At 33.4% G+C, this 23,793-nt stretch overlaps 1 protein-coding gene across 2 annotated transcripts in view; it reads left to right on the top strand.

The window, feature by feature from the left end:
• Positions 1-23,793, top strand: part of AQP (aquaporin) — a 138,742-nt gene that overhangs the window by 113,198 nt on the left and 1,751 nt on the right. For both annotated transcript variants that reach the window (XM_072525242.1, XM_072525241.1), the window contains exons 2-4: positions 5,486-5,682; positions 13,901-14,093; positions 14,302-14,522. In XM_072525242.1, coding sequence (XP_072381343.1) covers positions 5,486-5,682; positions 13,901-14,093; positions 14,302-14,522 — 611 coding nt within the window. The remainder of the gene's footprint in view (positions 1-5,485; positions 5,683-13,900; positions 14,094-14,301; positions 14,523-23,793) is intronic.

The raw sequence follows: 23,793 nt of genomic DNA, 5'->3' as shown, positions 1-23,793 counted from the left end.
TTCGGTTTTACATTGTAGTGGCTATTTAGATGTTGTCATACATTTGGTTTTTTCTGCTGATATTGTCATATTGTATTTCTTGGCTATTGTATTGAAGATCTGTGTTAATCTTTGGAGCTCGTCTTCTGTCTTGGCGATTAATGCGTTGTCGTCTGCCTAACATAATATTTGGATTTCTTTGTTCCCCATTCTGTATTCCATTCCATTCCATTATTATTATTTTAACGAGTAACCCTATCTCACTCTGCTTTATACTGAATACCCCAGTTTTCCATTTATCTTTGCCTGTATTATATTATGGAAGTAGATGTTTTCGATGGTTTGTACAATATTGATTGGTATGTTTCTTTTATACAGTAAGTGTAAGACGTCTTTGAGTTGGATGCGATCGGAAGCCTTTGTCAGGTCTATAAAACATATATATGCTGGTTTATTGTACGCTGGTATATGTACAAATACGGCGTCTACGCAGGATCTTCTAGATCTGAACCATTGTTGTTCATCTGATAAAGTTGTTAGTTTATTGATTTTGTTGGTTAGGACTTTTGTGGTAAGATTAAGTGCGGTGTTCGGTAGATTTATACCTCTATAATTGTTGGGATTTTCTTCATCTCCTTTCTTAAACATTGTTATTATTATGCTGTTTCTATATGCATCTGGTATCTTCATCACCATTATCAATGGCGCTACAACTCTTCGTGAGTCTTTGCCACGTTTACCATTTCCTTCCATGTTTTTCGCTCCTGTGCCAGTAATTCTTATGTCTGGTATTTTGCAGTGCAATAGTTTTGCATAGTGCAAGAGAACCTGGATGACATATTTTAAGGAATTACTAAACAAAGGGACACAACCACCATTACAACAACAGTGGCAGCAGCAGGCACGACAGGAGGTACAACAACAAGAACTGGGGAAAGATGGAGAAGAAAATGAATTAACTAGACCACCAACGCTAGAGGAGGTCCAAACGGTAATCCACATACAAAAAGGCATAAAGCACCGGGAGTAGATAAAATACCGGCAGAACTACTCAAGCAAGGAGGAAGGAATTTGACACAACAGATGTACCAGCTAATACGAGAGATATGGATAGAAGAAGAAATTCCCCAACAATGGAAGAAAAGTATAATCTGCCCTATTCATAAAAAAGGAGACAAACTGTTGTGTCAGAATTATAGAGGCATCTCTTTACTTTGTTCGGGATACAAAATACTCACAAACATCATTAATCGAAGACTACAACCTCTCACGGACAAAATCATCGGGGAATATCAAGCAGGGTTTAGGCAAAATAGATCTACCATTGGCCAACTATTTACAGTTAAACAAATACTAGCCAAAGCATGGGAATATGACATGGACGTTTACAATCTCTTTGTAGATTTTAAACAAGCCTATGATTCAATAGATAGAACAATTCTACCTAATATACTGAAAGAATTTGGCATACCATCAAAATGAATACGACTAGTGCAATTGACAATGACAGAAACAGAAGCACAGGTATGTATTCAGGGACAGATCACTGATGCGTTTACGATAACGCAAGGACTGAAACAAGGCGACGGACTAGCTCCAACGCTCTTTAATCTTATTCTGGAATATGTAATTAGACGGTTGACGGTGAGCGGAAATAACATACTTACAAACAAGTCTACCCAATTAGCAGCATACGCAGATGACATAAACATAATGAGCAGAACAATGAATGCAGCGGAAGAAACCTACGTTGAGTTGAAACAGAGTGCAGAAGCAGTAGGGCTAGCAATAAATACAAATAAAACAAAACTACTCATACAAACCAGATCAAATAGACCGGTGCAACAACACTTTATTGACGATATAGAACATGTAAATAGATTCACATACCTAGGAATGGATCTGGTCGCAAGCAATGAAGAAGAACCGGAAATAAATAGAAGGCTTGTGCTGGCAAATAAAGCCTATTTCGCGATGGGCCACATATTCAAATCGCGAGACGTACACCGAAAAACAAAACTCCGGGTCTATAAAACAATAATCAGGCCCATAGTAAGTTATGGTTGCGAAACATGGGTGGTGACACAGAAATCTGCCAATGCATTAGATGTGTTTGAAAGAAAAATATTACGTAGGATCCTGGGCCCAATAAGTGAAAACAACAACTGGCGAATTAGGTACAATAGAGAAATATACGAGCAATATAGCGAACCAACTCTAGCACAACATACTAAACTGCAGAGATTACGATGGGCAGGGCACGTGGTCCGCATGCATGAGAATAGAATCCCCAGAAAATTATTAAATGCAAGAATGCAGGGAAAAAGACCTGTTGGAAGACCTAAAAAGAGATGGGAAGATGAAGTCGAAGAGGATGCCAGGAACTGCCTGGGAACGCGTTCATGGAAAAGAACAGCGGTAAATAGAGATGGTTGGAGAAGCCTGTTGAAGGAGGCCAAGGCCCGATTTGGGCTGTAGCGCCATTGGAGGGATGGATGGAATAGTTTTTGTATAAGTTTTGTCATCTCTAGGATTATACTTTCTCCTCCGTGTTTTAGAACCTCGTTAGTTATTATGTCTATTCCGTATTTTTGAGTGAATTTATGGCTATCTCTACTTCCTGAAAGCTGATTTCAATCTATAAAGTTGAAATCTCGAAAATTCTAGTCATGCCATTAGTGTTCGTGGACAAGCAGTGACTACTTTTGAAAGTGAATTTACTTTAGAACCTTCTAATTTTTCAAAATTTATTAAAGCATAATTAACCATCATTTTATATTTAACCTAATCTGCTACAATACTATCCTAGGTATTCCCAATGGTTCACTTTAATATCTAATAATTATTGATTCACTGTTACGCCTATCACTGCCCAAATTTAAATTGACATTTAAACATTTATCAATATCGCACAAGTGCGTTTGGCTTGCGGACTAGGTCTTAATTATCTACCAGTCCCAACACTTCCCTGTTTTCTATGGTTAAGGGGCTGGTTTCAGTGACCCTTGTCAATCTTCTTTATTTCTTCGTTAATTGTAAGCATAGAAAGTTCCCTAAGTAGGTCTTTATTGCGAATATATCACGGATCGTTAACTATATTCCTTAGTACTCGGTTTTTAAAGGCAAGAATAGTTAGTCTCACTAGTACCATAGGACCATGCTAGTTTGAGCATTTGTTTGTAAACTAATACCTTGTTCTTGAGTTTAAAATATCCAATATAACTTCTTGTATTTAAGTATCAGTTCTTCGGTTTTCTTTCTGATATATTCCTACTACTTTAGTTTACTATCCAGATGTAGCTCTAAGTATTTAATTGTTTCCTTCTTCGGGACGATTTTATTGTTGGGTGAATATTTATTTTTTTATGCAATTTGAGATTTTGGGCAATTTGTGCCATAATTTTTATGCAATTTGAGATTTTCAGAAAAAGTACAGAAAAGTTTACAAATGAAAAAAATGCGATTTTCGAAAAACTAACTCTTTTTAAACAGCTTTATCTTCCAATCTACTGAATAGATTTGAATTTACCAATGCTAATTTAACAGGTATTTAAAATCCACAAGGAAAACAAGTTCCTGTAGCTGGCTGTATACCTTGTATCACAAAAAATTTTGTTAAAATCCTTTATAAAAGGTATATTAATTTAAAAACCCAATCGGGCTATGTCATGAAGACAAAATGTTTTCGGAATCCATATTTCATCATCAGTGTCTAGGTGTACATGTTCTGAGCCACTAAATATCTGGGTAAAAACCCGTTAAAAGTTATGGGTTACAATTTAGTTTACATTATTCAAACTTATGTATTAGGATGTTAAAGTTACCAGCGGATTTTATAACATGGCAACGTACGACTCCTTGCTGGTCCTGAGACAAAGTGTCTACGAGGACTTGATGATAGCAACAGTTGCAACAATTTTTTGCGATTTTGTAAATTGGTTCATCAAAAAGTTGACATTATCATCATCATTGGTGCTACGGCCCTATAAAAGAGCCTCGACCTTCCCAAGTCTATTACGCCAGTCAGTTCTATCCATTGCCAACTGTTGCCAGTTTGCTGCGCCTATTTGTCTACCATCCTCATCTACACCATCTCTCCATCTGAGTTTTGGTCTACCTCTACTTCTACTTCCCACATAAGGGTTGTGACATAAGGATTCTTCTAGGAGGGTTGTTCTGCTGTGATCTTTTCAGATGTCCTGCCCATCTTAGTCTTCCTATTTTTATAAAGGATACTACGTCTTTACCACCAAATATATGTTTATATCTGTGATATATCTCGTATTTGTACCTCCTTCTCCAAACACCATTTTCACAGATGCCACCAAATATTCTTCTCAGGATCCTTCGTTCAAATATAAGCAGGAGATTTTCATCTGCCTTGGAAATAGTCCATGTCTCCGACCCATATGTCAACACTGGTTGTATAAGGGTTTTGTATATGGTTATTTTTGTGTTTTGGCTTAAGTTTCTGCTTCTCATATGTCTACTCATTCTAAAATAGTATTTGTTTGCTAGGATTGTTCTTCGCTTGATTTCTTCCGTCATGACGTTCTCCTTGGTGATCAGGGAGCTTAAGTATGTGAATTTGTCCACCACTTCAAAGGTAGAATTATCAACCGTGAATTGGTGGCCGATGTTTCTGGCTCTATTGTTGGGTGTTGATGCCATTATCTTAGTTGACATTATAACAAACAAAAAAAAAAATTTTGTAAGTTAAAATTGGTTCACTGAGCTCAGAGATATAGCTCTTCAAATGTAGGGTAAAAAGATCTATTTTCGACCCATTCGAGGGGAATTTTTAAGGCCCAGGGTTACTTAGAGAGCTTAAAAATAGCTATAGGTTACTTTTTTAAGCTACAATGATACACTAATATTTAATAAAATTCCACCGGACTTCCCCTACAAAAGTGGTAGAAAATAAAAATATTGCTCAAGCATATAAATGTGAGTTAATAGTAAAATAAAGGTAGAAGGTATCGGCATGCTCGTAACAAAGGAAAAAAATATATAATAAAAGATGTGTATAAGATGGAAGGCAACCGTATATACGTATTTCTTACTATTGGTCGTCATCAGTACGATACTATGTCAAGTTAGAAAAGAAGCATGATAACTTGAGAAAGGATCACCACCATGGATTGAATTGAATTTAATTTTGATTGTAAAGTGAGTAAAGTTACAAATTAACTATTCATTCTTTTGTGATCGGGTCTCTCGGGTATCATCCCTGAATGGGTGACACCGAGGGCGAACCGCCCCTTCCGCCACACCTAGCTATGCCACTGGTTTAAACCAACTATTTTCGATTGTTGTTTGTGACACTTTACTGTATTTTAAAGTTCTTTTATAATAAGTATTTCTTACCTTTTAAATTTGAAATTTAGACATGTGCTAAGTTCGAAAAACAACATATTTTTATTTTATCTTGTGATGCTTGTATTACTGTAAATTTAAAACTGTGTCTATTTTGCCGCTAACTTAGATTCATCTTTTTTTGTTTCAGCAAAAATGAAAACATCCTAGGTATCAACCCTATTATCATTTCCACTGCCTATATACTTCTCACTTTGTTCCTTGCATCTGTATTAAGAAAAATAGTTAAAATAATTTACGGAGACAGCGGAAAGTTCAGCAAACAGTTACTATTAGAATTTATTGCCACTTTGGAACTGTGTGCTTGTTGTTATGAACTCATTATAAGTAAGTACAAACAAATCTTAAATCGCAAATTGGTAAATTCGGATAAATTGCGTTGTCATAACTTTATAACTTTCATTGTTCACGCTCTTAGCTAAGAAAGATTAAAATAATTTTAATATAATAACATTTAAACGGAAATCTTTGGCCTCTGAATTAGATTTACTGGTCGGAGCTTCGCAGCTGTCTGTCTCGAAGACTCCTCAAGATGTAAAACTTTCTTGGGTAAACAACTATGATAATTATTCCAATCACTGCAGTTTGTTGATTCTATCAATATCAGATTGATAACTCTTTTCATATCTTGAGAGTTTATAATGAAAACTCTCCTGAATGAATTTTTTCTCCTTGTTCTAGATAAATTAGTTATTTCCAGTTAGTTTATCAATAACTGTCTGATAAAACACGTTTAAAGCTTAAAAATAGCGATTTTTAAACTATAATTTACTAATTGGTTGCACAGAAAATTGTAAAGATCCTAAGAATTCTTTATTTTGAATAAGTGTTTAAAAGTATTATAAAAAATAAACCTGCAACATGATATTGCTTAAGAAGTTGGGTCTTGTAGTGTTATAAATATCCTCAAAATTTTAGAGTAATTAATCGATTAGTTTAAAATGTATTTAAATTGTTTTTTCCCAAACAACTTTTTTTGCAATAAAATAAGTATAAACAAAATACACCTACGTACCCTACTAGGAGTACTACAAGCAATACGAAGAGTTATGTACTAGCTATTAAAATCATTTTAAAATAGTTAAAAAAATACCATTTCCAACGTTGCAAAACTTGATTGTAAAACCATTCCAATTTTCTGCGTATAAACAATTTTGGGTAACAAAATTAAAAAATAATATAACTAGATTAAAAAAGAAACTAAAGCCCAATAATATCTCTTCCACAGAAGAAACAGATGAACAATTATCTCAGGCAGAATTCTAACATGTCCAATTCCTTTATTTTACAGTGGAATCTTAATGGGTTTTATACCCATTTGGAACAGTTAAAACTATTAATAAATAAATTATGCCCAAAGATCTTATGTCTTCAAGAACCTCATTTTAAACAAGTTAATATAAATCTTCGAAATTATCAATGTTTTCAAAAAAACAGAGTAGCACAACAGGCCAGTGGCGGAGTAGCTATCTTCGTAAGTACAGACTTAGAAGCTAAGCCAATTACATTAAGTACTAATCTCGAAGCTGAAGCAGTGAGTATAACATACCAAAAACATATTAATATATGCAACATTTATTTACCACATCCTAAGGAGCTAGACCTACAAGAACTAAATAACCTTCTTGATCATTCCACACCCAAAAATAATTTTAGGAGATATGAATTGTCATCATTCTGCATGGGGAAGCTCTAAAACAGACAAATACGGTAATCTAATGAAACATCTCATTTACTCTTCTGATCTACTATTACTTAATACGGGAGAACCTACCAGATTTAACTCCTATAACGGCTCCTTTTCCGCCATAGATTTATCATTATGTAGTCAATCCTTATCAACGTTTCTCACGTGGAATACTTTAAAATCGTTATATGACAGTGGCCACTTTTCTATCTGCATATCATGAAATCAAATTCAATCTCCTAATTTTCCAATCTATCAATTCTGAAAATTAAAGACTGCAAACTGGTCGTCTTATCAAGATGACATTGAAAAGAAAATTGAAAACTATCATCCAAGTGATGATATAAACTCTAATATTACCTCCTTAAAAAATATAATTATAGAAGCAGCTTTAAATAATATAGGTAAAACAAAGCTGTGACAATAATGTAATAATTTAGGGTGGATACTGTAATAATTTAGGATTGAAGCTGTAAATATATCTAATAAACCCCTCTAATAAATTGTCACCACTCTAATAATTGCTGTCACCATTGTAGAAGACGTCTGTCTCAATATCCTTATCAATGCATCTACAATTCTTAGGGGATACTTATCCCTGCGAGCGGGGCAAGGCTTACTAGTTCCACTAGTCTGGACTGACTGGTTCGGCCCTCGCGGATTCACAAGAGGGTAGGGAGATTTTTGGAAGGAAGGGGATTAAGGACTACTCGGTCTCAGGTCCTGCAAAGAGTGAGAGGCTATGGGCTTACGTTAGAAGCCGGAGCACTGCATAAGCGGAAATGTGTATCTCTTCTAGTCTCTACCTGTAACGGCCGGGAATAACAAAAAAACAAATTTCGAGTTTACAATGTATTAAATAGACTGTACACTACAAAATATCAGTTATGACCAATAATGTTTCGATCAGGCGCGAAGGGAGACGAGAAGAGACAAAGCAAGAAATTAAAGGGCGGACAATTCCGTATCATTAGATATACCTTGGGTTAGTATATAGATCTTAGTTACCTTCGCGTATTTAGGCTCTAGCTAGTGAACACGCCTCCAATCCTACAGGGATTCGAGATCCGTCAGTTTTTTGAGAAGTCAAAACAGCGAGTATCCCGTCGAGTTAAGGTGGGTACACATATGCGAGCCAAACAGTATACGTACCGTACGCGTACAGATCCTTGAAAAATATTCTACATCGTACTGATCGCATACATATCTCGATCCATGGAAAGCGACAAACCAACAACGAACACACATGTGCGAAATGATTCATTTTATTTATAATTTGGGTACTGATTTATGTTTCTGTTTTTGCTTGTTTAACAAAAATAAAAATATGTACAATAATCAGTTTACTGTTTTCTCACGTCTCTCTAGGAAGGAACACGTCATTTACACAATGTCGATTTGATGAGACAATAAAAATGTTCGCTGCGTCTAGTAAGCGCCGTCCAAACTGAAAGACGAGCTTCCTTTGAAGTCGTGGAATAAACCGCAACAATTTGGTTCGCGACGAGTCACGATGAAACAGTACGCAAGTGGTTTTTTCTGCCGTACACATTAACGAATATAGCGTTCGCATACCGTATGCATACCGTTTGGCTCGTATATGTGTACCGACCTTTACAACAGCGCGCTCACTGGCTGCTCACTAGACTGGACTATCGTCCGAGCTCCGCACTTCTTGCGTGGGGCGCTCTAGAGTGCCAACTTCCCACTAGTCCCCGCTGGCCCGCTTGTTCGCTTTTTTATCAGCCCGTATTCTCAATTTTCAGTCGTAGTACCAAGGTCGCGTTACTGTTTTTTTTTTGCTGACTGGGTCCCCGTGTTATTTTTCAGCGGAGGTCTATGATTTTGAAACGTGATTTAAACAACCGTGGTGACCTGATATTTGAGACTCGTGTAATACATTTAAACTGGGTCGAGTTTTCAATCTTTGTTTAATGTAAAATGTTTACATTAATATGTTACATACTAGCTATGAATTTATTTGTTCTTTAATCAATTTGGAATATGTAATAATTACTTAAATAATTATTACTCTTTACTAGGCTAATTATCCCTTAATTTTTCCTTCTTTATTTCCTTGCTATGTTTACATTACAATAATTAACACACAAATACCTAATAACAAAAGAACCACTACCTATCTGCTCCAGCTGCTCTAACCCACTGACTGTGAAACACATCCTGCTTGATTGTCCTCAATTCAAGGAAAAAACAAGATCCCACGGATTTACAGATGATGATTTCAAGACAGTTTTCACCAAAAAGATTTCGACAGTGTTAAGCTATTTAAAAGACATCAAGTTATTCAATTTTATTTAATGTAATATTTCATGTATTTGTTATATCCACTAATAACCCTGCTCGGTTGATGTGGTTTTGTGTTTAAATAAAAAAAATTTTGGTTAACTTTTTTGCTATGGACCGATGAAAATTTATGTTTTCATTTTCAAACAGCTAACGTTTTCGTCTAAAGTTTTAATGCAGGGGGTATGAAAAAGATTCCTTTTGACGGAGTCGTCTACAAAGTTTCAAAATATGGCTGACCAATTCAGTCAGCTTGGATTAGTGAGAGGGGTACTTTAAAATTCGCGCTATCCAAAAATAAAACATAAACTTCAAACTCAGGTTCTTATTAATGGATTTTGACATATCTTTTTAATCAGTATATACTCTTTGCGTCTTCTTCTTCGCGTGCCATATCAGAATTATCCGACGTTGGCGATCACCATTGCGAAGGCTTCTCGATCTTCTGCAATATGGAATAATTGTCCCGTATTTGATATCCAAGTCCATTCTCGAATGTTCCTCAACCACGAAACCCGTTTACCCTTCCCCTTACTATATGTCCCAGATAAGACATTTCTCGATATTTAACAGTCTTTAGCAGTTGTCTATCTTTGTTAACGCTCCTTCTTCATTAGTTTTCCTTGCTGTCCAAGGTATCTTCAGCATTTGTCTACGAACCCACATTTCCAATGCTTCAATTTTGTTCATGATCAATACTTTTAGCGTCCACACTTCTGCACTATACAAAAGTGCGGACCAAACATAACACTTAACCATTCTTTGTCTTAGTTCTAAACTGGGATGATTATTGCAAAGAAATGACTTTATTTTCATAAAAGTAGTTTAGTCATTGCTATTTTACGTTTTATTTCAATGTCTGGATCTAGTTGGTCCGTTATCACAGTTCCCAAATATGTCATTTTGTGGACTTTCTCAACTTGGACTTTTTTGACGAGACTACTCTTTGCGTACATTACGAATATACCTTTTGCCACTAAATTCAATGTTGTATTTATCATGTAAATTGATTAAACAATTTTTGTAGAAAAAACAATTTTTTAAGCAATATATGTATTTAGGACGACTTTTGTTGAACATAGGAATAGATCATTTGCAGTTGAATTTACAATCACTTGTAAATAATTAATCATTTTTATGTTTTATGTAAAAATATAAGCTATCTCATATAATTATTGTTGGAGCATTATTGTTTCATTTATTTTTATTTATTTATTTAAAAACCTATCTAAAACCATTTAAAACTATAAGCTATTCTTCTTATGTTAAGACTATAACATAATTTTCCAAACATTCATCCTGAACTGGTTTAACTTCCACATCATCGGATCACATTCCAATTTTCCTACGTCCCTTCACAATTTTTAGCTAAAATATGTTTATCTATTTTCGATTTGTCGAATTCTTGCGCGAAGTTCGTTTACGTCTCTTGAGCAGGTTTGGTAAACTTTTTGTCTGAGTACTCCCCAGAGGATAGAAAGGATAGAAAAATAGCCAAATTAAAAAATAGAATATTGAAGGATTCAAAAGTCCAACAAAGACACAAGAATATCAAAATATTCTCCAAGTAAAACTCAACGGAATCAGAGAGAAAGATACTGCAGAGGAAGAATGGAGATAATTCAAAACAATAATAACGGAATCTGCAAATTAAACTGTCAGAAAAGCCAAAAGGCAAAGAAATTCTGAATGGTAAGATGACGAATATGAAAGGAAAGCTAGGCTTAAACAACTTCAAAAAAAAAACAAGAAATATCAGAGAAATTTATAACGAAAAGAGAATACAAGCGACTAGAATATGCAGAAGAAAAAAAAGAGACGCTTTGAAATCACAAGTACAAGAAATACTAGAACATAACAACAGACACGAGAGCAGAAAATTCTATAAAAGAATAAAAGAAAGCATACGGTCATTTAGAGCGAATTGACAATATGCAAAGACAAGGACGAAAAACTACTAACAGAGAAACAAAAAATTATAATCAGATGGAAAGAATACTTTGATAAAAACCTAAATCCCGACAATGGATATGATCAAAAAGAGACATAATATTTTACGGAGGAGCAGCACATTGAAAATTCGAGTTATGAAGAAGTAGTTTAAACAATAAAGAAACTAAAAAGCAGTATTGTGCCAGGAACGGACGGAGTTTCGGCAGAATTGTTGAAATATGGAGGACCCAAACTCTGGGGAAGAATCTATTACCTGATAAAGTTGGTAGGGACCAAGGAGTAAATGCCGGACGAATGGGCAGTTGGTTTTATACAGTCAATGTATAAAAAAGGAGATAAGAGGGAATGCTATAATGACAGACCAATTACATTGCTAAATGTAATATACAAAATCCTTTCTGGCATTATCTACACTAGATTGTCAGAATACTCACATACAAAATACAGAAAATATAATTAGTGATTATCAAAATAGATTCAGACCAAATAGAGATGCTACAGACAACATATTCATACTTAGAACACTACAAAAGAAAGCGTATGAATACGACATGGAACTATATAGAATGTATATACACTTTAAACAAGCTTTTGATAGTCTGAAAAAAGACAAAATGCTGGAAAACTTCCGAAATATAGGTATACCAAAAAATATATTAGCCTCATAAAAATGACGTTGCAGGGCTTTTCCCTGTTTGACATAAACATGGGGGTGAGACAGGGAGACGCACTTTCAACCATGCTGTTCAACCTAGTTCTTAAAGCAGTCATCAGAAAAACCAATGTAACCAGCCATATAAACACCAAAACAGTACAAATTACTGCATATGCAGACGATGTCGCTATTGTTAGTAGAAGCAAGACACGACTAATGGAAACGTTCAAGAAAATTGATCCTGAAGCACAAAAAAGAGGGCTTAAAATAAATGAAACAAAAACTAAGTACATGACCATCAACAGAACACCTGAGAATGAAAATAATATAGTAATAGACAACTATAGTATCGAACGTGTGGATGCCTTCACATATCTTTCACAGAAATCAATCAGAAGAATTCCGTAAGTAGCGAAATTAATGCACGTATTTCCAATAGAAATCGTAAATCCTATGCTAATAAAAGATTAATGACATCGAAATTATTAGACAAAAGGACCAAAATGACCAGAACTTTTATTAGACCCGTAGTAACCTATGGTTGTGAAACCTGGGTAATGATGAAAAAAGAGGAAGCCTAACTCAGGACATTGGAGAGAAAGATACTGAGAAAAGTATATGGCCCGGTGCAATAGGAAGACTCCACATGAAGAATCAGGAGAAACGACGAGGTTAATGAACTGAATAAAGGGTATGACATTAAGATTTGTGAAAAGTCAAGGACTGTCATGTTCAGCGACAAGAAGACACGAAAACGATAAAGAAGATATTATTGTGGAAGCCGGTAGGACGGCGAAAAAAAGGAAGGCCTAGGACGAGATGGTTGGATGACGTGGAAGAAGACCTGAAAACCATGAATATAAGACAATGGAGGAGAAGGGCCCAAGAGAGATTTGAATGGAAAGATATAGCCAGACAGGAAAAGACCCATTCAGGTTTATGATGCCAGAAGAAGAATTTTCCAGAGGACGAAGTCTAAAATTGTGAGATCTCGATATCTAGATCGCCAATCTATCAACAGGGTACCACAGCCTATTCAATGGTTGGGAAGATTTTCATTTAGTCATTGCTTCAAAGTTCTTGTCTAATGAACAGAACACCCATCTAACTAGATATATAAATTTAATTAATCATTACGAGACGGATGAATAGCATCCGTCAAGTCGGTGTTTAAAACTAAAAAGTTCTTTGAGCTCGTTCATATTTAAAATATTTATAAATATAATTAAAAAGATACAAAATATGCAATATATGCATTTTACGTAATATGTTATATTATATACATAATATATATACATAATATATTATTTGCCTAAGTCTATTTGTTACCAATTGGGAGTATTTGATCTCCAATAACGACAATATTTTAGTGAAAGTAGCTTCTTTGGTAAACAGCAGGATTTTTAGAAAATTGATATTGGTTAAATATTTCTGTTGATTTGATGTTTCTCTATTCTTAATGGTAAGAGGTTATTTTTTAAAACTACTTTTATTATAGCAACATATTTATTAAAATTAGCAAAAAGATCTGCATGTCTGTCGTTAAATATTGTACAAACTCTCGCATTTCCATCGTTATCTCACAAAACATGTTCATTGTTTTCTCTCATCCCTGGCACAAAATATTATTAAAATACTTAAAAGTAAATGTTGTTGCAGTCGTACTGAAATTTAGCACAAATGTTAAACACTAATAATATTTTTATGGCAACTAAGATTTAAGTTGAAATATTAGCTTTTATAGTTCCTAGAGTTAATAATCTAGCTTCATTTCTTTTTACGCATTAAGATATATAAGTAACAATTAACTGTCCTTCGATCTTTGTGTTTTATGATGTGATCAAGAAATATTTACCTTTATAAGTGTATAGACTAATGAATCACAATAATAGTTTCTCTTTCATTAAGACTTATCCTTCATTTGCCTATTTTTGTACTTTTTTTAGTTGCTGATAACTGGGGTATATCAGCTTACGCATTCTACCTATTTTTGCTGACCGTTTGGTGGGGGTCGAACTGGGAAAGTGCAAGTGCATGTCCATATTCTCCTATCGAAGAAGTTATTGAAGGTAATCAAGATATTAAAACGGCCTTTTGGTTGATCGGTGCACAGTTAGCCGGAGCCCTTCTAACATTCAGGTCAGTAATTTGGATAATTTGCTTTTAATATGTAGATTAGTTAACTAGTAGACCTTTTAAACTAAGGTACTTGACATACATAGCAGGACTTAATTTTTTGATAAAACATTTTTTGGTAAGATAAACCAAAAGCTTTTTCTCTTTTACCAGGTTTGTACATTTATGTATTGTTTTTATTAATATATGTTTTATTCTTAATATTCTTCAGATATGTTCAAGTTCTTTGGTCACTAGAGTTAGTAGAAACCCACCTAGACAAAGCCTATGAAGACTGCACAACAGATCTGCAAGTAGACACAGGTCTTGGAACGATAATCGAAGCATCAGCTACATGTCTGTGTAGAATCGTTTCGAGAATTTTAAGCGAATCCGATGCCAAACTGGGTAATTATTTCGATGCGTTTTTTGGGACCATGATGGTGGTTGCAGGTAAACATACATTTTTTTGCTAGTATATATGAACTTTTGCTTCATCTCTTCCCTCTGTATATAATTGGATTTTCTGGATGTGTGAAAATTTTCTACTGTTTTGTTTTTACTATGTTAATTATACACAAAATAGATCTTATTGTTGATTTTCCGCAAGTAAGATGGATTTGAATGAGGTTTTGGACATTCGATTGGTAATAATCTCTACAAATTTTGTGATCATATTATGTGATTATGAAGACATGAATAACTGCATTTGTGCACTAGAAAAATGCTTTTTAAAGTACATTTTTAAGTATTCAAAGTTAAACAATAATTAACTTGATCAATATAATCTAATAAAAGGCTAACACGACACGTCAAGCGCCATCTAGAAAAGAAATATGAACTACGAAATGGCATTTCAACCTACTGAGTCTTAATCAATCATATTTTATTCTTAAAGTGATACATTTGATTTATTGCTAATTCATTCTACAAATAGACGATTCAAATATCCTTACTCGGAAATTTTACTACTTTTTCAGTAATCAAAAAGTTAGCAAATCTTCCAAAAATATTAGTTACTGTAATTTTAACCCTTAACTGGTGTCCCTTTTTTTAATTACATGAATGGTGACCATGAGTCTGACAGACTCCTGGCTAAAAAAGCTGTTTTTGTCAAGCTGGCACCTAAAAAATGCAATAAAACAGTTTTTAATAATAAAACAATATTATAAAGTCATTTTTATTTAGTGAAAAAGAAAAAAATCAAACATTAGGACTTATAATAAAAACTGAAAAAATGGTAACATGTTTTATAACATAAAATTCATATTCGTAAAAAAATTAAACATATACAAACAAATATAATATATGTATGTTTAAAAATAGGTACATTTTATATAAAAAATTGTTAAAAACAACATAATTGCAATTCTGCACAAAACCTGCAAATCACAAAAAACGTTAAAAATCTGTTCTACCCTGGTACAATTTATACAAATTTTTTGAGAGCATTGCAAACATATGGGTTTGTGACACGTTGTGCATAAATATGCAGTTTTTCTTTTTAATTTGGATGGACAGATGTAACAAAATTTTCTTATTTCAAGCTTTTCTTCTTCGTTAGCCTTATTTTCGGGAATATCAAGGATACTTCTGATCAGTTCATTCAGCTGCCTTTGTAATGTTGGCATTTCATATCTTCTATGCAAATGGTTCATCGGCCAGGGTTTCTATAAATTTGAATCTAGTCCAATTATTTTCGGGAATCGAACTAAACATAATGGGCCATTACGTTAAAAAAAATAGCCAAGGGCCATCTACGTGTTCTGCGGCTACAGGAATATTTTACACACTTTTCATCCATCGCGTCTACACCCCCTTTGGTCAAGTTGTAAAAAGAATTTATTTCTGGTAGTCCATTATCTGCATCTACTTTCATGGAATGATGAACGGAAGAAATTAATATCACAGCTTTATTTTTCTTAGTTGTACGGGATAAAAGTGTTAGGTCCTTGGTAAATCCATACAAAGTGTCGCCTTCATTACGATTTGGTCGCGGAAGGAACTGTGGAGGAATTTCTTTTTTATTTCTTTGCATTGTGCCAACGTAAGTGAGTTTATGTTATTGTAGATGATGTACTAAATCAACTGAACTAAATTAGTTGTCGCCAGTTACATTTCTGTTAGTATTGTAAAGATGTTTGACTAATCTTATTAGTACTAAAACTGCTTAAGTAGTTATGTTCATTCTTCTTTCTTCATTTGTGAGGCTAAATTCATCTGAACCTCTCCCAGCATAAATATAAGCATTATGTAAATACCCAGTTCGTGCATCAGTCATACATAAGATTTTTATCCCTTATTTACAAGGTTTGCTAGGAATATACATTTTAAAGCGACATCTGTCTCGGAAGCCTACCAGCATTTCGTCTACACACACATTTTTTCCAACCGTATATGCATCTTTTGAATTGCTTACAAATAAGTCAAAGAATTCTTGGATAGCAGCAGCAGAATTATCTCTTGCTCTTTGTTCTCGGTCCTATGCATCGTTAAACCTTAAGGCGGTCATCAGGGTCAGGAAACGTTTCTGTGACATATCTGATTTTAATATAGACCGTCTTTTCCCGTAAATTACAACAGTACAACAATATTGTGAGCAGGAGTACAGACGTTTCTAGTTTGCTCCTTTTTACTCCACTTATACCTATTCTCTCCATAGTAATAATTACTAGAATTGACACATTCTTCTTCATCTTCGCTAGATATTATTTCTGAGTCTTGTTGCTGTTCATTTTCACTTAGTTCTTGTTCACTGTCCGTAAAATGATCACTTTCTATATAATATCCTTCTTCCACATCATCTTCAGTAATGTCACTGTTCGCCTCATTATACCATTTTGTGCACACTTCTTCGAAATCATCGTCTAATACTCTTACAGCTTTACGAGAACTATCCATATTAAAATAACACTATTGGTGACCTTGCGTCTAGTAGACTCCACGACGTAAATATTTCGAAAACGGGACGAGCGAGGTACCTCTCATTAACAAGTTCGAATATACTCTATAAGCTAGGAAGGTACACCGAATTACTGCATGGTACAATGAATACACAAGGTATGATACATAATGTTCCAAAATCGGTTCGCTTTCGCGCATGACGTAGTCAAGAACGCTTATTCCCGCAACATTTGAATGTAGTTGTATAGGAAAGACTTTTAATTTTAAGTTTTTTTTATATAATTTGGCTAATTTAATTATAGTAATTATAAAGAGATGATAAAATTATGTTATTATAATATTTATCCTTTATAAAACATAGATATCCTTTATAAGACAAGTTTTAATTATCTTTTATTACACGTAGGTACAGGTTAATTAACTTATACTCCAGAGTTCGATATTTCAGATGTTTAAAAAGATACAGAAAAGTGGTAATGGAGGTACACAAAAGTTGTACGTATATATATATATAGGTACCTACTGAACTAAACACAAAATCAAAATAAATAATGACAAAGTCAACTTTATTTATATCGAATGAGCTAGCTGGCCATCGAATATGAGTGTAGTGAGGGCACACAATATTGCACAACATTTAAAATTACATTTTTGTAATATTCACACATAAAATTATCTTGGTATTGTTTATAATAATGATAACATTGTATATTTTAATAATGATAACATGATTTAACAAAGAAAAATATGATATTTTGGTAGATGCTAAATTGATTTCCTCCGAAACAGTTCTTATTGCAAATTGCATAGCAGGCTGAGGCTAGTTTCTTACTTAACAAATCGATATGAAAAAACCATTTAAGGTTTCATGACTAGTAATTAATAAAAATAAAGATTTAGACTTACGTCGTTGACCTAGAAGTAGTAAGAAGCTGCTCAACATACTTTTTGGACTCTCTGTGTTCGCCTCCTTGTACGCGTTTCTTTTGGTTGGTTAAAAGGGTAGCCGATGTTGATTTAGGCAAATAAAGACTAGGTGTTGCCTCAGGTTTGAGTTTTAGACCCTTTTTAGAAACGTAATTTAAAAGTTCCTGTTGTAGATTTCTTAGGTAATCTTCAGTTTTAAAATGTGTATAACAAATTCTTGCAGTATTACAATTAAAATTATCCTATCTACAACAACAGACAACCGGAATAGGCAACAGCGCGTTGTGCGAAATAAAAGTGTTAAACATTTTTACCAGTGTTTATTCCGATTTTTGAGGTAATAGTGAGAAATAAAATCCAAACTATACGTGAAAAATTGTATGAGGACATAAACTCTCTGCAGTGCAAAGAAAATTGGCAAAAAGTGACCTGTAAGTAAGTTTTAAAACATTTTATTGTATTCAAAACAAAACGACATTTAGAAATTCCAGTTCTTTTAATAACAGATAAGAAGACAAATCTTGATCAAATTGAATGCGACGTTGCCGGTTATCCAAAAAGTTTCAAAAATCCAAGAAAGGAAATCCGCTAATTAATAATATTAACTAAATAAACAAAATTTAGAAGAAATAAAATATTTAATAAATTTAAATTTCATACTCAATTATTGCTTGAGAAGTTCTAGAGCTTCTGACGGGTTGACCGGAGAACTAGAACTTACCGCTTGCTATAATATAGAGTAAAAAATACATAAAAAAGAAATAAAAATGGATAGCGATGATGACTACACCTCAGAAGACAATAAAAAAAGAAGTCGAAAGGAAGATGATGAAGATATTTTCAACAAGAGCAAGAAACTTACCAGAACACCAACCAAACAACAGAAAGATGAAAACAAAATAGATCAGCTTTTAAAAATGATGCAAAATTTAACAGATCAAACAAAACATCTAACAACGGAGGTAAAAGGAATAAAAGAAGAACAACGAGAATATAGAAATGACCTCAGAGAATTAAAAAAAGAAATAAATGAATTCAAACAAAGTAACCAACAACTAAAAAAGGAAAATGATGAAATGAAGCAGGAACTAAAGATAGTGAAAATGAAGGTAGAACAGCTCGAGAAAGAGAGAAAGGCTAACAATGTTATTGTCCAGGGTCTACCGATGGATACAAATAACCCAAATGTAGTCAACGAGATTATGGCAAATTTCGTGGAAAAAGAATTAGGCATTAAAGTAGAAATAGAAGATGCTTATAAAATAGGCGACAAAACATGTCTTGTAAAACTAAAAAACAGAAATGAAAAAATTAAAATCATGAAGAACAAAAACAAACTAAGGGCATCAAAGCCAGAAATATACATCAATAACGATCTAACGCAAGAAGAGATGAAGATCCAACAAGAAATACGGAAAATTGCAAAATTTCAACAAGAAAAAGGTATGAACACCAGAGTAGGTTATCAAAAATTAAATATTGACGGGGCTATATGGAAATGGAACAAAGAGAAGAATGAACTGGAAAAGGCAAACCAAGACACGCCAAAAAACCGATAAAACAACAAATATCGTACACACAACAAAAAACGGAAACGAAAATGACAAAGGAAAAGGACATGAATAGATTAGATAAGATAAAACAGACGAGCAGGAAAAAATATAATAGAAAAATGAAAAAACGCGATGAACTAAAAATAAGTACGTGGAACATCAGAACAATGCTTGAACCAGGAAAAATGCAGGAGATTGTCTCAGAACTAGAAAGATACCAAATTGATATTGCAGTGATTCAAGAAATTAGATGGGCAGGTCAAGGAGAAATAAATAAAAAAAACTACACACTACAGTATTCGGGACATGGAAAACAAGGTCAATATGGAGTTGCTTTCATAATTATGGGAAAAATAAAAAATAACATTATGCAATTTAAACCAATAAATGAACGTATGGCTTACCTGAGAATTAACGCCAAACCATTTAATATATCAATCATAAACGTATATGCTCCAACTGAAAGTGCTGCTGCGGAGGAAAAAGACAAAATGTATGAGGAACTTGAACGAGAAATGGAGAATTTACCTAGAGAAGACACAATACTGGTAATGGGAGATTTTAACGCCCAAGTAGGTAAGGAAGACTACATTAACCAAGTAGCAGGTAAACACACATTACACGAAAAAACAAATGACAATGGTCAAAGATTATGTAACCTAGCAGCTAGTACCAATATGATTATCATTAGTACAAATTTCGAACATCCTAAATACCATAAAGTAACATGGATTTCCCCAGACCAAAAAACATGGTCCCAAATAGACCATATTCTGATTACAAGAAGGAAACAAACATCGGTTACGGACGTGAGAACTTACAGAGGTGCGCATGCAGACACAGATCATTTTATGGTGACTGCAAAGGTAAAACAAAAAGTCAAAAGAACTCTAAAAAACACGACAATGAAAGACAAATGGTACGTAGAAAAACTGAATGCTCCAGACATAAGGATTAAGTATGCTGATGACATGAACAAAAAACTAAAGGAACAGTGTAAATATACAAAGGATATAGAAACAGAATGGAGAAATTTAAAAAAATGTATAAATGAAACAGCGGATGTACACATAGGAATAAAAAGAAACAAAAAAAAACAAGAATGGTATAATGAAGAATGCCATAACATGCTAAAAAAGAAGATAGAAATTAGACAAATGTGGATAAGAACAAATAGACAGGATTATAGGGAAGAATACAATAGAATAAGGAATGAATGTAAGAAAAAAATAAGGAAAATTAAACGTGCCTGGTTAGATGATAAGATAAAAGAAATAGAAAAAGAAAGTAAGAACAGAAACACAAAAGCATTTTATAAGAAAATTAGCGAGCAAAACAAAACTTTTAAAGGAAAGATAAAAGGCATAAAAGATAAAAATGGAAAAGTATCAGAAAATGACGAAGAGTATAAAGAAATTTGGACTCACTATTTTAAAGAATTATTAACAGAGCAAGAAGATCAAGACCTAAATGAAAACGTAGAAGAAGAGACAATGATGTTAGGAAACCAGCTAGAAAGACCAACAAAAGAGGAAGTTGAGGAAATTATAAATAGCAGCCGTAATGGTAAATCTTCAGGATCAGACGGGATCAATATGGAACTTATAAAATATGGTGGTGAAGAATTAAAAGAAAAACTGTACAATTTAATAAAAGACATATGGGACGAAGAAAAAATGCCGGAAGAATGGAACAAAGGACAAATTATCACGATTCATAAAAAAGGAGACCAACAAATGTGTAATAACTACAGAGGACTGACGCTATTAAACACAGCATATAAAATTATGTCGACCTTAATACATCGAAGACTGACCAACGCTATGACGAATATCATAGGACACTATCAATGCGGATTTATTAAGGGAAAGTCTACAACAGATGCCATACATACAGTTAAACAAATTATGGAAAAAGCTCATGGATATAAAATAGAAATTGAACTGCTTTTTATAGATTTTCAGCAAGCATTTGATACAATAAAAAGATCAAAATTAATGGTAGCTCTGAAAGAAATGGGAATACAAAACAAATTAAGACGATTAATAAAAATGACAATGAGTAGAACTGTAGTGAGTATAAAAACTCAAGTAGGAGACACAGAAGAATTTGTCATAAATAAAGGGGTTAGACAAGGAGATTCGTTATCAGCAACCCTGTTTAATCTTGCCCTGGAATACATCGTCAGGAAAATAAACAAAGGTACCCTTAGAACTAGAGAAGGACAAATAATAGCATACGCTGACGATATTGTGCTAATAACAAAAAATAGAAAAACAATGGAAAAAATGTTAAATGAAATGGTAACAGAAGGAAAAGTAATGGGATTAAAAATAAACCAAGAAAAAACAAAAATAATGAGATTTGATAAAAACTTCGAAAACAAAAAGGTTAGACTAGGCGAATACATTTTTGAAGAAGTCGAAAAATTTAAGTACTTGGGAATATTAATAACAAACAATGGAGAAAGAGAAACAGAAATCAAAGAAAGGATTATTACAGCAAATAAGACCTTCCATGCAAATAAGAAATTACTAAAAAATAAACTATTGAGTAAGAAATCGAAAATGAAGGTATACAAAACAATAATTCGACCGACGATGATGTATGCAGCCGAAACCCTCAGCATGACAAAAAAACAAGAGGAAAACCTTAGAATACAAGAAAGAAAAATACTAAGAGCAATACTGGGACCAATAAAAATAAATGAAAATGAATTTAGACAAAGAACGAACCTTGAGCTACTGGAAGAAATTAAGGAAGATATAGTGTGTAAAATAAAACAACAAAGAGCAAAATGGCTAGGACACGTATGGAGATCAGGATCAACTACGACGATATTCTCAATATTGGAATGGACACCAGCTGGCAAAAGAAGACGTGGAAGACCAAGATCTACATGGTTACAAGAAGTTGTAAATGATCTCAACAAGGCGGGCATACGACAGTGGAAAGGAAAAACCAGAGATAGGACACAATGGAGAAAAATAACTGAGAAAATTAAATAAGGAACATGAGGACTGATCTACCTCAAAACATAGATCTAGAGAGCGTAAGCGGCGTAACCCCTAAAGGGGTGTTTAGCCACATATATATATATATATATATATATATATATATATATATATATATATATCTACAACAAGATATAATCCACAGTTTTCTGGTCACACTATCTTTAGGAAATGTATGAAACCTAAAGATTTTATCTTCATTGTCACTATTGCAACAAGCAATTGCACAGCGTACTTTGAAAAAGGTACAAAACCAGATATACAATGGCAAATAAAAACTTTCAGTATAAATAAATAGTAACTAAACACCATTTGTATAAAGACACATATATAAGCTTATATCTAAATTATTTTTCTATTATAAAATAGATGACTCAGTCAGTATTGAGATACTTTAAAATATATTTATTATCTCATAACTTGCAATTTGCAATAGTCACCATTGATAACCGATATTATTGTTGAACTTTTGTTTTTATACAAGCTTTCTGTCTTGCCGGTGTAAAGTCGTCTGAAGTCAATATTTATTGTGTTTTGCGTTTGAACTAATTTGTGTCTTATTTTCATATTATTATATTGATAAGTAAATTTTGCATATAATAATCGGTAGGTTATAGTAATGTGTATATTTTTTATTTTACTAAATTTCATTATAACTCATCTAAAATAGCATATTGAATTGTAAAACAGATTTTTCTCTATTGTACTCTATTTTGTTTTTATTTCAGTAAAACTGCTTGGAAGTGAGTGACAGTGAATCAGAATAAGCAAATCTACTACTATTTACCTATTCACAGTATTTCCTCTGCAGAAAATTTTTAAATTTCAAGCGATTTGCATACAAAAAGAGTACTTATATTATTAGTATATGTATGAAAACAAAAATAAATATTTCGCCTGAATCTCTAGGAGAAGTAAAGGTTTTACGCTACTGAAAATATATTTTTTATTCAATTATAACCAAAACAAAACATTTAAAAAAAAATTAGATCACTTTTTAACCATAATTCCAAAATTAATGTGTACGTTAAGCTGTAATAATGGGTTCGAGGTGGTTCAGGCGATCTTAACTACGTCACACTCCTGGGCCAGCTGTCAAATGTCATGCGCAATATCATACCTTGTGTATTCATTGTACCATGGAATTACTGATTCATACGTATTCGTGGCGAGAAACGCAGACGCGTTAATAAACGTGCGGAGTCTGTGAGACGCATGGTCACCAGTTAAGGGTTAAGGTAAGATTTATTAACAAAATAATTTAAACCTTAATAATACTTTATATCAAGTTAGAAGTTTATTGTTTTAAAAAAATTAATTTTTAAT

Source organism: Diabrotica undecimpunctata, chromosome 3 (genome assembly GCF_040954645.1).
Source record: "Diabrotica undecimpunctata isolate CICGRU chromosome 3, icDiaUnde3, whole genome shotgun sequence".
NCBI lineage: Eukaryota > Metazoa > Arthropoda > Insecta > Coleoptera > Chrysomelidae > Diabrotica > Diabrotica undecimpunctata.
Note: the sequence above shows the minus strand (reverse complement) of the source record. Positions and strands in the feature narration are given on the sequence as shown.